We start from the raw sequence: 15053 nt of genomic DNA, 5'->3' as shown, positions 1-15053 counted from the left end.
GACTTGGCAAACAGGGAGGTCTCAGAAATGTTTGTGAGACAAAATTGAAAGATAGAAACATAAAACAAGTTTATGTTGAGGCAGTGATTGTGAGACTCCAAGTGAGAGATGGTTAAGTTCTCTGGAAGGGAAGAAAAGAGAAACCATTTGGGGCTGGGATGGTCAGGGACCAAGGATCCTGAGGAGGTGCCACATGCTCTAAACTTCGCTTTGAGTTTCTACAAAATATTGGAAATGACTTAATCCAAACTTTCTGTAGGCCACTTAACAAGATATCCTAAAATTGGACGGGCTCCAATTGCAGCCGCCACTTTCTGCTACTTGGGTCGTGTATGACACCTACGGTGAGCTGCACATCTGGCTTCTTTTCCAGAAGAAACATGTCACCAGGCAGTCCAAAGGACTTCATTTGGTAGGTGAGGTAGCCACCATATGAGGAAACCTGAAATTGAAATAGTAGGATTAATAGCACAAGCATTAAAAGAGAACATGGCAACATTAACTCATCTACGAAGTACACTGGCACATAGATCTGGAAAGATACACAATCAGCCTGTTAACAATGGTCATTTCTACTGAGTGGAATTGAAGACGGCATTTTAACTTTCTACTTTATACCATTTTATATCAATTAAAATGTTTAATATGAACATGATTGAGTTTTACAAGCAAGAAGATACTTCTGTTAAAAAGAAAAATAGTCACACAGAAACAAATAAGATCCTTTTATTCTAGATGATGACTAAACCAAAATGTCTATTTAATCCATGGCTATTCTAAGAAATCTAGGCCATTGCTTTCCTATTTAATGCAGAGACTTTGTTAATATCTATCAGTTACAAAATGAACCTCTAAAAATAAATTGTCACAAAAAAAAATTCCCGGGCTTCCCTGGTGGCACAGTGGTTGAGAGTCCGCCTGCTGATGCAGGGGACATGGGTTCGTGCCCCGGTCTGGGAGGATCCCACATGCCGCAGAGCGGCTGGGCCCGTGAGCCATGGCCACTGAGCCTGCACGTCCGGAGCCTGTGCTCCGCAACGGGAGAGGCCACAGCATACCGCAAAAAAAAAAAAAAAAACCCCAAAAAACAAAACAAAAAACAAAAAAAACCTTCCCCTGAGGGCAGATGGTGAATATTTCCTAAGTGATTCTGTATTCTCCTGGATGCATAGGCTATATCCGCCTGTACCACCAGGTATACGGGCCTCCTCTCAGGGCTGCCTCCGCAGCATGACGGTGGTGGAAACATGGAGGTGAATGATCATGGGTTTTTTAGACAGCGACTTCACCTCTGGTCCTGATATCTCCCACCCTTAAAGTAAAAACTGATCAAGAAGGAAGGAGTGACTGAAAGATGGAAATCAGAGGCAACATCATCTCAGGGAAGGCAGACAAAATACCCTTACTGGAGATGCAAATAAGCTGGAGCAGGGAGGAGGGGCAGCCCTTCAGGGCTCCCAATCCACTGAAGTTCTTCCCTAGAATCTACAGCCTACACAGCTTCACAGAGTTATGACCTTAGAATCTGGAAGTATTCCAAGGTAACATCTTGAATCATCTTATTGAGATTAAGTATTGCCTTTTTGATGGACTGAGGAGGTTAAAAATATGTCTACATATTCTTTGATATTCTTGCTTTCAAGAGGTGGAGCTTAATTCTCCTCCCAGAGTGTGGGCTGGGCTTTGTGACTGAACAAAATATGTTAGCAGTGACAGTGTGTCATTTCTGAAATGAGGTTACAAAAATGTTGTTCTCCCTCCCTGTCGCTCTCTCTCTTTCTCTCTCCTCTCCTCTCCCACCCACCTCTTTCTCTCTCCCTCATTTGCTTTGGAGGAAGCCAGCTGCCATGTCATGAGGACCCTCAGGCAGCCTATGGTGGGCCTCACGTGAATAGGAACTGAGGCCTCTGACCACCAGCCAGCCAGGAACACTGGCCTGCTGACAACCACGCCAGTGAGCTTGGAAGTGGATCCTCCAGTCCCAGATGCCTGCAGCCCTGGCTGACATCTTGACCACAACCGCATGAAAGACCCTGAGCCATCCACTCCTGGATTCCTGATCCATGGAAACTGGGCAAGAAAATAATGACCTGTTGCTTTAAGCTTCCAAGTTTGTGGGTCATTTGTTAGCCAGGACTAGATGACGAGTAAGTACAGGGCTCGCCATGTGGACGTGAAGAGGCATATCACATGAGGGAGAAGTGGGGTTATATGAGAGAAGCAACATGCCCCATACTCAGAGGTCAAAATCCATAGTCCTTCAACCTGAAGACAGAATCAGAGAGCTCAGGCTGCCAAGGGACGAATATTTAGTCGCTGTAGATGTGAGACTACGGCATCACCTGGGCTGGGCCCTGTGAAATCCACCCCTTCTCCAAAGCTCTATCCTGGGCCACCAGGTGCATATGTCACCTGAGGATGTCTCTATGGGATGCTCACACTTCTGTCCATATAAATGAGTGTAGGTGGTCAGATCCTGGAATAATAATTTACGCAGCAAAGGAAAAGCAACTCCTTTATAAGCTCCCCAAGGAGCGTCTAACCACACGTGACTCCCAGTCTCCCAGTTTATCCCTCTTCTCCCCTTTCCACCCTTGGTAACCATAAGTTTGTTTTTTACATCTGTGACATATACACACTACTACATATAAAACAGATAACTAATAAGGACTTACTGTACAGCACAGGAAACTCTACTCAATACTCTGTAATGACCTATATGGGAAAAGAATCTAATAAAAGAGTGGGTATATGTATATGTATAACTGATCCACTCTGCTGTACACCTGAAACTAACACAACATTGGAAATCAACTATACTCCAATAAACATTTTTTAAAAAGAAATAAAATGTATTCATAACCACACGTGACTCTACTAATGAAAGCCGTGCTGTCACTGGATCCTGTGCTTCTTTTAATAAGCTCATGAGTCACTTCTCAGCTTTTGTTTTCCTGACAAGGGGCCCTTCTTCTGCTTTAAAACAAAGAATTCTCAGCATTGGCATTTAAACGCATACATGTGCCATTTGCGGCAGATATTATTTAAGTGGTTATTTCCCCAGAGGAAATTTCTTTGGCATTAAGTGAAAATCAGGAAGAACGTGGTGCAGGATTTCCTTTGCTGGTGAGCAACCATGTGGGCCCCTGAGGCCCGTACACCCTCAGCCTCTCTATCTTCTGCATTTGTGATTAACTGAAGTTCTTCAGTTTTAGTAACCTGAACTTCCGGAACCTTCCTTCCAGACATCCAGTAAATGATGCCCTGCAGTGATGGAGGAGGTCCAGCAAGAGCACGGGAGAACAGCAGGACATGGTTACCTTGTCCCCCAGGTAGGAAGCAGGGGCGACCCACGACACGCTGTGAACCGTTGAGGGCAGCTCCTGGAGGTCGGCCACCACGCTGCTGCTGCCCGGGTTGAAGGAGATGGGGATGTCCACTCCGTCTGCCGTCTCCAGGCGCCAGCCCATCATATCCACAAACTGAAACACAGAGGCAACGGATGGAAACGTGTGCCCATGGCGTCTTTGGCGATGGTTGAATTATGCAGAGTAGAAAGAGCTGTGGGGCAGCCACCTTACTTCAAAGGCTTCCCTCCGGTATCTCCTCTCGTGTCTGACTCCAGTGAGGGAGCCCACTCCCACTCAGCCCCCACCTGACCCATCGCAACTAGGAATTCTCAAAGGGTAGTGACCAGATGCACGTGGGACTTATCCTTGTTGCCCAGCACACATCCTGGTTCCTGACATTTAGTAGGTGTTCAGAAAATATTCAAATAATACACAAATAAGGGTGTGAATAATAACGAGGACTGTGGGCGCATTTTAATGGTGAGCTCCTTAGAAAATGTGATGTGGAATACAGTGGACCGCTGTCATTATTTTTCTCTAAATGGAGCATCAAAATTATTATTATTTTTAAATATTTATTTACTCATTGGGCTGTGTTGGGTCTTAAGGTGCGGCAGGCAGGATCTTTAGTTGCAGCATGAGAACTCTTAGTTGTGGCATGTGGGATCTAGTTCCCTGACCAGGGATCAAACTCAGGCCCCCTGCATTGGGAGCACGGAGTCTTAGCCACTGGACCACCAGGGAAGTCCCAAGAAGCATCAAAATTAAATATTCCCCAGATCACAAAGGAAGCCAGGAGTTAAACTATGAGGGGAAGAAAAAGAAGGAACTGACAAGACATAGAGTCAGAATAATGCTTCCGGGTTCCCCTGAGGGTAAGAAGAGGAGACTTCAGGGTGGATTTACAAACTTTTTTTTCCCCCCATTACAAGCCTGCATTCCTTTCAGGAGGCAGGCAGTAAAATAGAGAAAACAATCTTTCTTTGAATATTTGTTGGACATTAAGACATGTCACACAAGAAAGCAAGCATGAGACTAATGGTTCATGGAATCATGAAAGCAACAAAAGTTTTAGTGTCCTGGAGTTAATTTTAAAAGTGGCTAAAGAGAAGATGTGGTTAAAACAGGTGAGAAGGAAAGTAAAACCGGAAGATAAGCAGATAAGAAGAAACAAGGGGCAAGAACAACTAACTCCATTTATTTAATGAGTTTTTATTGAGCATCTACTATGTTTCAGATCCTACTCAAGGCACTGGGATTGTATCAAGGAGCTTACATGTGAGTGGTGGAGAAAATAGATACGTAATAAACAACCTTTAGAACTGTGATACATGCTATGAAGTACACAGAGAAGGGTGAAGCCACGAGTGAGGGATGGCATCTCTAAGCACTTGAGCAGAGAGCTGATGAACTGAGGGACATGAGGACATCTGGGGACAGAACACTGCAGGCTGAGGACCAGCGAGCACAACGCTTAACATTCTAACCAAGCAAGATGCTAAAAACCCCACAACCCTTCACGTCTCATGCCAATGCATTACTTCCTTATTTGGAAGTACTAAATAGAAACAAAAGGAGTCTAATGCCCTGCCTACCTTAGCTCTTCTCTTATGTGAGCTGTGACAATGATGACTGACTCCGAAACAAAAGCAGCTGATACAACCTTTGGGGTTCGCTGGGTCCAGGTAGAATGACCCTTCCTGACACACGTTACATTCTGTACCTTCCACATTTTCCTATTGAAGAAAAACATGAAAAGTGATCATTCCTTCTAAAGGTTCTCTGATTGGAGAGAGCTACGTGTACAAATTAAGTATCAACATAAGATGATAGAACATGGATGCTAACAAAGCAAGCACAGTTACATGGCTGTTAAGCTTTTTACCACATTCATTATTTAAACTTTTATACCATGTACAAATGGAAGAGAGGATTTCCTAAATTTCATAAGATGCCCTTTGGCAACCTGAAGGTAGAGAAAGAGCACCAGAAGGATTCACAATATGGGGGGAACTACCACTTTAGAACATCCACTGGGACTCGGGAGCTCTCCTACACCCTGCAGAATGCCTTGGAGCAGAGATGATTAACCTGGGGTGCATGGGACAGGAATAGGCTTCAGGGGAACCCACAAACCTCTTGAGATTATAGACAAACGTTTGTGTTGAATTTTCTGAAGACAGTATATATCTGTCATCAGATTCTTAAGGAGGTCTGTGGCCTCTTCAAAGGACAAGAGCAGTGCGGGGGCGGGGGGGGGGAGGTCTTCGCTTCTGACTATTTCTATCCAATGAGAATGACTAGAAAATGCTATAGTCATTATGGAAATCTATCTTGGGTCAATCCCATTTCCCACCGATTTTTATACAATGACTCAGCATGAAGACCCTCCACAATGGTCAGTGGCCAACGTCCCCAGCATTGCACATTCCGTCTTACCTTGCAGAGGCAAGACCCTGTCTCCAGGTCACAGCCTGCTGGCTCAGTCCCATCTCTGTTGCATTGGCAGGGGAGGCACTCAGGGAAGCGGTAGAAGCCGGAAGCACACCGGTCACACTGCCGCCCTGTGATTCTGGGCTTGCATCTGTACTTAAGCAAAGGAAGCAAACGTCCTCGTCATCTTTCTACACACACTCCTAAAGCCGACCTGCACTGCCACAAAGCAGTTGCTGTATGAAGCCAGTTAAATAGACACAGGGCCTGTCCACGGGGTGCCAGCGTCCAAGGCAGAATGGAGAGAAGCGGATACAAGGCACTCACACAAAGTAGCTCAAGGTGACCGTCATCCTGATGATGAAAGGGGTCAAAAGATACACACTTCCAGTTATAAAATGAACAGGTCCTGGGATGTCATGTACAGCATGGCAACTGTAGTTAATAACACCGCATTGCATATGTGAAAGTTGGTAAGAGAGAAAATCTTAAGAATAGTTATCATGAGAAAAAAAATTTGTAACTGTACGGTGACGGGTGCTAACTAGACTTACCGTGGTGATCATTTCACAATGTACACAAATAGCAAATCATTATGTATACACCTGAAACTAATATAATGTTACATGTCAGTTATACCTTAATTAAAAAAAAACAATGACCATCATTGATGTGATTCCAAGGGCCAGGCTTGGTACTAGGCTCTGGGGTGCACAGAAGGACACAGTCTCTGGGCCTGAGAGCTCTTAAGTGTTGAGGTGGAAATGTGAACGATATACACACAGGATCTAAACAGGGGTTAGAGGGCCAGCTCAGACCCAGCATCCCTGGGGGAGGTGATGCCTGAGCTGATTGTAAAAGGCCAAGTGTCCCGGGGTAGGAGGTGGGGCAGGTGTTCCAGATCCAGACAGCAGGAACAGGGGGACACGGCTTGGCATGTGCAGGGAACACAGCAGGTGCTCCTGGAGCAGGGGTATGAGCAGGGATGCTGAACCACGAGCCTGGAGAGGCGGGAGGGGGCCGGCTCATGTGGACGGAGGTGCTGGCCATTGTGACGCTGTCCCGGGACCCTGGAGTGCGGGGCTGAGTCCTGCACACTGAAGGCAGACTGGCCGGAGTTCCACCCCCGCTCTCACATGTATTAGAGACAGCGTCTCAGCAAGTTATCCAACTTCTCAAGGCCTTGCTTTCTCGTCTGAGGGAGATGGGAAGCAGTAGCCGCTGCCTCCCGGGACCACCGTCATCTTGAAAAGCTTTCAGAGAGGAAGGAGGGCGGCTGGCTGTGTGTGAAGGACTGAGCTGAGATCGGTTCCACGGCAGGTAGATGAGGGCCCGAACGAGGGCAGAGGTTCTCAGTATGGATGGGGGGATGGGTTCCAAACTATCTTAGGGGGAGGATGCTGGGGCCCGTCGTGGTCTGGGTGAGAGGACAGAAGGCAAGGAGGACCCCCAGTGGTCTGGCTGGACAGGGAGGGAGGGGGGCAACGGCCTGTGTGGGGCTGGGCTCCAAGGAGGCTCCAGGGAGCTCTGAGCACAAGAGTGGCTGAGAAAACACTAGAGGCTTCTCAGGGCTGAGAAGCCCAACACCCGAGAGGTGAGGAGAGGAAGAGGCAGCTGGGTCACTGAGCTCCACAGCTGAAGCCTGATGGATCTACATACTGACTTTTTCTTGTGGGTCCGAAGAAAGTATTAGGAAATCTGCTTTCTATTAGACTGTTAGGAGCACAATCTGATTTGAAATATTTTATCATTAACTTGCTACCAAATGTAAGCTATCACCTATCTCACTCGAGGATAAAGAAGATATGGTATCTATATACAATGGAATACTACTCAGCCATAAAAAGGAATGAAATCTTGTCATCTGCAGCAACATGGATGGACTTGGAGAGTGTTCTGCTAAGTGAAATAAGTCAGACAGATAAATGCAAATACTGTATCATCTCACTTATGTATGGAATCTAAAAAATACAACAAACTAGTGAATATAACAAAACAGAAGCAGACTCCCAGATATGGAGAACAAACTGGTAGCTATCAGTGGGGAGAGGGAAGTGGGGAGTAAATGGTACAAACTATTATGTATAAAATAAGCTGTAAGGATATATTGTACAATACCAATTTTATAGTAACCGTAAGTGGAGTATAACCTTTAAAAATTGTGAATCACTATATTGTACACCTGTAGTTTATATAATATTGTGCATCAACTATACTTCAATTTAAAAAATAATCTCACCCCAGGGACCATCCCCAAAAAAGACAAATATAACTTTATAGCCCAGTAAGTTTGCCTTGGGCAAATATCTGCTTATAATTAAGTAAAGAATTCTGTACGTGATTAAGAACACAAACTTGGGACCAGGTGGCCTAGGTTTGAATCCAAACTCTGCTACTTACAGGAAGCTCAAGCAATTAATCTCTTTACAACTGACTTTCCTCATCTGTAGCTCATAATACCCACTTCATAGGATTACCGTGAGAATTTAATAAAATAAAAATCTAAAAATCTTAGAAGAGTGCCATGCACATGTAAGTATTTGCTATCATTACTCCTGTTATGGTATCAGCTAAGGGGAGCACATGTGTTTCCCTTTATCCCACTCACCACACCTAAAAAGACAAAATCACTTTTATCCGCAAGGCCTGCTGACAGGTCAAATGTCATTCAGCACAGCCCCACCCCCTCATCTCCCTCCCTCCCTGATACCTGCAGGGACTGTTTCCATGAGGAAGAAAAGTATTCTCCAAATCACACCTCTAGTGCTTTAGGTGGAAGGTGGAAGCAGTCTCCTTGGAGCGATTGCTGCAGACTGTGGACTGCAAACTCTGGAAGAGGTCAGGGACCCTCTGGGAAGCTGGAGAAACTATGGGCCATCTCAGAAAAGTACTTCCACCCACTCACAGGTTACATCACCTCTCTCTCTCTCTCTCTTTCTAGTGCACACAATTTTGTTACTAGGCCCAGGTTAATAACAGGTACTCTCTTCTTGTGAATCCCAAACTAAATGCAATCACGGGCCAGCAGAAAATTGACTGTTCCCAGATGACTCCGTATTTCTGGAGCACAAGAACTCTGGTGGGTGAGAGATGGGAAGGGAGAGTACAGATAACCCCTCCAAATAAAATGGTCTGGAAGAAGAAACCTAGGTCAGAGGAGGAACTTTGGCAGTGACCCAACTCAGCCTGGGCGTTCCCTGCTCCTCCCACCCGGCAGTGAGGAAAAGGATGCTGTGCTCAGTGCTCTTGTCACAAAGTGCCATCCAGGCAGCTTGTCGTCCTGAAGTCCAGGACACTTCTTTTAGCAAACACACAGGGCTGCTGGCCAACAGGTGCATTCACGGAAGGCTGGTGCCCAGGAGCCTCTCACACCCTGAGTGCCTCTGGGGGACAAGTGACCCTGAGTGTTGACCTGGACCCCGGCCTTGAAGGTGAGGACAGGCAGACGGGAGCCTCTTTCTTATATTTTCACTTCACTGGAAAAGAGAGGAAGGGGAGTATTTTGCAGGGCGGACAGCTGTGCAAGCCCCTTGTCGAGACCAGAAGAAACGTCTGCCTGTTTATTTCAGGACATCCGTGGGATGACGTAGTGGGAGGGAGAGCTGGGCAGAGAGGGTGTAACCGCGTCGGTAACATGGGATGAAGCGCTGAGTCTCACTCAGCACGTAGGTAGCAAGCGAGCACAGAAGAGTGGATAGAAAAAAGCAAAAAGCTGAACAGAGTGATAGCAGCAGTGGCCTGGGAGCTGAACCCGGGGACCTCGGGTGGGACTGATGGACGAGGGTTCACCACAACATGGAAAACACGATGTCTGGATTCTGTGTAGTGCAACGCCGAGAGCAATGAACACGTGAATCCTGCGCAAAAACAGGCCACCAAAGGAGTTTTGGGTGGGGCCATGACAACAGGGAATAAAAAGGAAACTTCCTCCTCCAGGTCCGGCTGAATGCCTTTTAAAAACGACCTAAAGTCAGCCTGACCTTGCACACGCCTCCAGGGAGACGTTGTGTTACTGGGGGAGCTGGCCTTCCTGCAACGGCAAGGAGGTTCCAGTTGCTGCCGCCAGGAGGTGCGGAGGAGCAGCACAGAGCATGTGGGTCCAGTGAAGTCATCTCCACGGCAATGAGCTCAGGGCCAAACATTACGAAATGACACCTGCACGTGTGTGGGTGCTCGTGTGTCTCACAGGTCACCAGAACTTCAGGCGTTAGGGTGAACTCTACCCTTTGCTCATTAAATACCAGGGATCCCTTAATATTGCATTCCATTCAAGTCCAGTTTTCAACTAGAATCCAAAGTCTACCTTATAGTCATTCATGTATTCATCCTATAATTACTGAGTGCCCTCTATTGATATATACACATCCTCGTGTTAGGGGACATGGGAGGGAGGGGAAAAAGTAGAATAAGCCAGTCTTGACCTTCATGCATTTTCACTGAGGACGTGGGACATAGAGATGCAGAAAGTTAGGTAATCACGTGAGAGATGGGACAGCTAAGCTTAGAACTAGCTTTCGGCAAGGAGATGACAAGGATACCTCTGTGGGCTTGCAGTGGCTTCATGCCTTCTTCGCATTTGTACCTTTCATACAGAATCCTTGAAGGATGTGGATAATTTGGGGGTAACAGAAGAGGGGAAAGGACAGCTGAGAACTGAAGAACTGAACTTAGGCAAATAGTGTCTAGAGAAAGTGAGAAAAACCAGAGAAGCTGAAAAGAGGCTTAAGTTAGGTAAGTGGGGGCCAGATCACCACGGAAAGCTGGTCTTTATTTTCTCAGACAATGGAGACTTGAGGAAGGTTCTTATGCAAAGAGTAATGTGATGGACGTGGTGCCAGTCAGAGCCACTTCCACCCCCCAGCAGCCTGCACACAATATGGCACTCATTATGCTGCACTGTCATTATTGATTAGTAGAGGGTCCCCTACCGGACCATGACCTCTCGTTAGCAGGTATGTGTGCCTTCGGGACGAAGCACAGCACCCAGACTGGAGTAGGCGCTGGATATGGTTTGAGTCATAAAACATACTAACTGATAAAGTAGAATTTAAAGCCAAAAAAAAAAAAAATCACAGAGACTGAAGAAAATGTTTCATCCTAGTTTTTAAAAAAACCCACACACCAAGAAGATGAAATCATAAACATATGTGCATTTATCAACATTCTCTATGCACTAATAAAAACATTATGGAGAAAATCGATTTTTAAATCCCAGTATAATTGTGTACTAGCATATTCCCCTTCAATTAAGGAGAAAACAAGGAAGGAAGGAAGGAAGGAAGGAAGGAAAGGTGAAGGGAGGAAGGAAGGAAGCCAGGAAAAGGAAGGTCAATTCGGAGACTGTCAAGGTCATTCACACAGGAAGTGGTAATAAAGGACTTCACCAGGTGGAAGTACCTGCAGGGGGCCAGGAAAGGGGATAATACACACTTTGTTAGAAGTCGACACCCGACTGACTGTAGGAAAAAGGAATTGACTCTAAGGTGATGCTGAGATTTCAGGCTTTGGGGACCAGGAGGAGGCTGTAACCAATATGTAGAATTTTTTTAAAAAATTCAAAGAGAGGAATGGCCTGAAAGGCAAGACAATGGCAAGGGTTTCAGATATGGAATCAGTGTAGAATTTAGGAGTTGAGAGGGCCCTTAAAGATCATCTAATCTAACACTTCATTATACATGTGAGGGGACAGGAGCTCAAAGAGGTCAGGGGACTTGTCCGCCAAGGCCCCCCTTAAGGAAAGCCAATAGGGGAACCCAGGTAGAACTGATTTTCAACGAATGTGGGATAAGACAGCCGTCAGGGACCAGAACTGGAGCTCTGGATCTGGGAATCATCAAGGTTGAAGCCAGGAGAATGGGTGGGGCTTCAGGAGGACAAAGTATAAAGGGCAGAAGGCAGACAGCCAAGTGCCTGGCAAATAATAATAACAGCTAATACTGGGTGCAAGTGTGCGTCAGGTACTATTCTAAGGGTTTTCACACAGGATAGTTAATCCTCTAAAGAACTTTAAAAGGTAGGTGCCTCTGGGACAGAGGAAACGTAAGTGAGAACTCTGAGCTCTGTCCATCCCCATCCGCCCTGATCACCACTGTGTCCCAGCACCTGCCTGCACGCCTCTGGAATTTACCATTCCTATTATTTGATGAGGTGCATCAAAGGGATTGCTTCGCCAGGTTGTTAGGGCTTGTGGATTTCTGCCGACCTGGAAGTACTTCTGTTCCCAGAATGCCAAGTCTATGACCTTTTTCTGGTATTTTGTTTCTCCATCTAACACATTTAGTAAATCTGTGAGACTGGCTGAGATAGAGGTCCCCCCAAAATGGCTTTCCTTTTGCTGCTGCTCTTCTGAAGAGGCACGTTTGCACATGTGGTTTCACTGGACGTCCAGGTGAACTGCCATCTCCTATAATCAATCTTAAAATGTCTTGAAAGTCATCGACATGACGATAGTCTTTTAAAGCAGCGATTCCCAGCATCTGTGTATCTGATTGATAAAATCTGAGGCTATTCTAGCTCTTTCATTTGTTCAAAGAATCTGATGGCACAATCATCCACTATTAAAAGCAGATGCAAATGTACTTTTTCATTGCTATTATATCTGATTCAATTACTGTGATGCTATAAAAAAAATGAAATTTTGATCAATATAAGCATCTTTAAGACCACAATCCCGATAGAGTTGTCCCAAACAATGGACTTTTTATCATTTATACAATATACTTTTGTAATATTTTCCATGATACAATCAGAGATTGAAGAAGAAATAGAATCAGAATTTTAAATTTAGGTGGGAAGTTGGAGATGATTTTACCAAGCTTCATTTTATAGATTAGGAAGCTGACACCAAGGAAGGCAAAGCAACTTGCCCAGAGTCTCCTGGCTAGTTCATGACAAAGATAAGCAAGAACTCAATTTTATGGCTCCAATTGAATTTATTTCAAATTGTGTCTAAAATTACAGCACTAGTTTCAATTAAGAACAAATTGAGTATTGTGGATTGCTGCAATTATTTCTGTAATTCATTTTAAAGGAAATTAATATTTATAACAGTTTGATTTCCCTTTAGTATGATAAACTTTAACACTTCTAAATAGTCAAATAAAATTTGAAAATTCAAATTTTTCAGCTTTGTGATTTGTGATAACTTGTACAACTGTAAGAGAGTCTGTTGTATCACTGAGAAAGGATATGTTTTTCTTTTTATTGCAAGTTCCAGGTATCCTTGATTACTTCTTTTACTTGAATTTTAGGTTCCTCTAAACACATTCTTCATTTTCATTCGGATATTTTCAGGGGCAGCGGGGAGCATCCTTTCCTCTAATATTTTCTAAAGAAATAATCCTTTAGGCAATCAAAAGCTTTTTTGGCATCAACACTGGAATTATCATGGGTAATTTGTGCAATTTACAGTCATGTAATAAACTGAAGTTTTTCTTACATTATCTGCCAAGGCCCTTTCATGACAAATCCACTTTGATCATGGAAAGATGTGTCATCCCATTAGGTGATTACAGTCTTTTTGGTAATGTCAGGATAAATAATTTCACATCTTGGTTTGGGCGTCATACAGGTCAATGAGATTCCATTTCTGTTGATGTTCCCTCGGGTGTGGGCAAAACTACTATACAACATGTCTCAGTTCTGAGTTAGGAATTTTCTAGTCTACTAAACTGTCATTGGCTAGTGAAGGTTTGTTAAATTCTTAGAATTTGTACCTAACATCCTATGGTAAATCTCTCTCTCTCATAGATGGTGCCTTAACTGATTTTTACAGTTTTTAATGCATTCTCAGATTCCTTTTTCTGTGGTGGCAGCATTGAGAAACTGTGTGTGAGGTCCTATTTGCAGCAATTTCTTCTGCTGACCATCCACGTCCTTTTAAAACTCTCCCACTGGTTCTCAGACAGTGAATTCTCCTGCTTCTCTTCCTGCCTGAAAACTGCTTCTCCACCTCCTTGGCTCCTTTGCCTCCTGTGATTAAACATAGGGACCCCCTCCAGGCCCCACACCTGTTTTCCCTCCTGTGTCCACACCTTCTCCTTGGGGTCCTCTCTCACTCTAACCCATGTACATGGTTCCCCAACCTCTACCCCCAGCCCCAAACTCTTCACGTGGGTGTTCTGTTTTCAAAAGAAAAACTGAAGTAGTCACTATGGAAAAACAGAACTTTGTTAGACTTGTTGGCACTTATTTTGTGGCTTAGTGAGTTTTTATTTTTAATTAAATATGGAGGCACTGTAATGTTTTCAGTATTTAGGGATCTGAGTGTCTTCATGCAGCTGTGATTGGAGCCACTACAGAGTCTTGGGCTTCGTCCTCTGCCAGGATTCCATCTCCCAATAACTGTTCCACGTCCCCTTGTTTATCTCCTCTCCTGTTCTGCCGTCTAGTTTTTTTCTTTATTTTTCCCAAGGTTATGCATTGCTCATTCTGCTGTTCAAACGGAACCTTGTTCTTTCAGCCTTTCTTATATCCAGATTCCTAGTCCCTTGAGTCAGCAAAGGATTTTAATGCTAAGACCTCCCTCTCTGCTTATCCTGCTTATTTGTCAGACTATTCTTTCCTCTGAAGGATTCATGCAAACCCATTCCACGTAAAGACGTTGGATTCTTTCCTTAGACTTGTTTTTCAAATATATGAAAAGGAATATTATTCCTAGTTCAATCTGTTTCCCTTTTTATAACACCCTGGATTTCCTTTTCTGAAGCCAGTTCTAATTCTACAGTTTCTTTAGGTCTGGTCTCTCGCTTCTTCTACAAAGTTGATTGGGTCATGACTGGCACATCTAGGTCCTTTGAGCTTCCCACTTATCCATCTTCTCCAGCCACAAGACAGCAAGCAACTCCTGGGCACAGTGCATCTTTTTGTTCTGTAGCATCCCTGCAGGTCCTGGTAGAAGCCTGTGCTTCCACACTAAGTGCCCATGAATCAGGAATTTATTGGAAATAGGTCAGACATTTTCACAGGCCTATTGGTGCATTCGACACCCAATGCAAAGTCTTTAGTAATGAACTAAGTGCCTGACTTCCTTCCAGAGCATAGCGTAAACACTGGAGAGACCAGAACCAAATGTATGTGATGAAAACTCTCTGATGACACCTCAAAATTCTTTGTACCGGTCACATTCCATTTAGGCTCATAGTTGGAGAAGGATAGGCAACCGACTTGACTCATGGAGGACTCACAACCTGTGGTTTTAAAGACTTGGAATCTTCCATGACTCAAATTCTCACTCAGCTTCCTTCCCAGAGGACAAAGGAACTATTAGAC

General features: G+C 44.6%; 1 protein-coding gene across 4 annotated transcripts in view; it reads right to left on the bottom strand.

Annotated features, from left to right (window-relative positions):
• The window catches only part of LAMA3 (laminin subunit alpha 3), a 252215-nt gene that overhangs the window by 85832 nt on the left and 151330 nt on the right, over nt 1–15053 (bottom strand). For all 4 annotated transcript variants that reach the window (XM_081251703.1, XM_081251700.1, XM_081251701.1 and 1 more), the window contains 4 exons: nt 5790–5934; nt 4946–5086; nt 3321–3482; nt 344–442 (listed from right to left, as the gene is read on the bottom strand). In XM_081251703.1, coding sequence (XP_081107829.1) covers nt 344–442; nt 3321–3482; nt 4946–5086; nt 5790–5934 — 547 coding nt within the window. The remainder of the gene's footprint in view (nt 1–343; nt 443–3320; nt 3483–4945; nt 5087–5789; nt 5935–15053) is intronic.

Source organism: Mesoplodon bidens (assembly GCF_964165515.1).
Source record: "Mesoplodon bidens genome assembly, chromosome: 13".
Classification (NCBI taxonomy): Eukaryota; Metazoa; Chordata; class Mammalia; order Artiodactyla; family Ziphiidae; genus Mesoplodon; species Mesoplodon bidens.
This window is presented reverse-complemented; position numbering and strand designations above follow the sequence as displayed.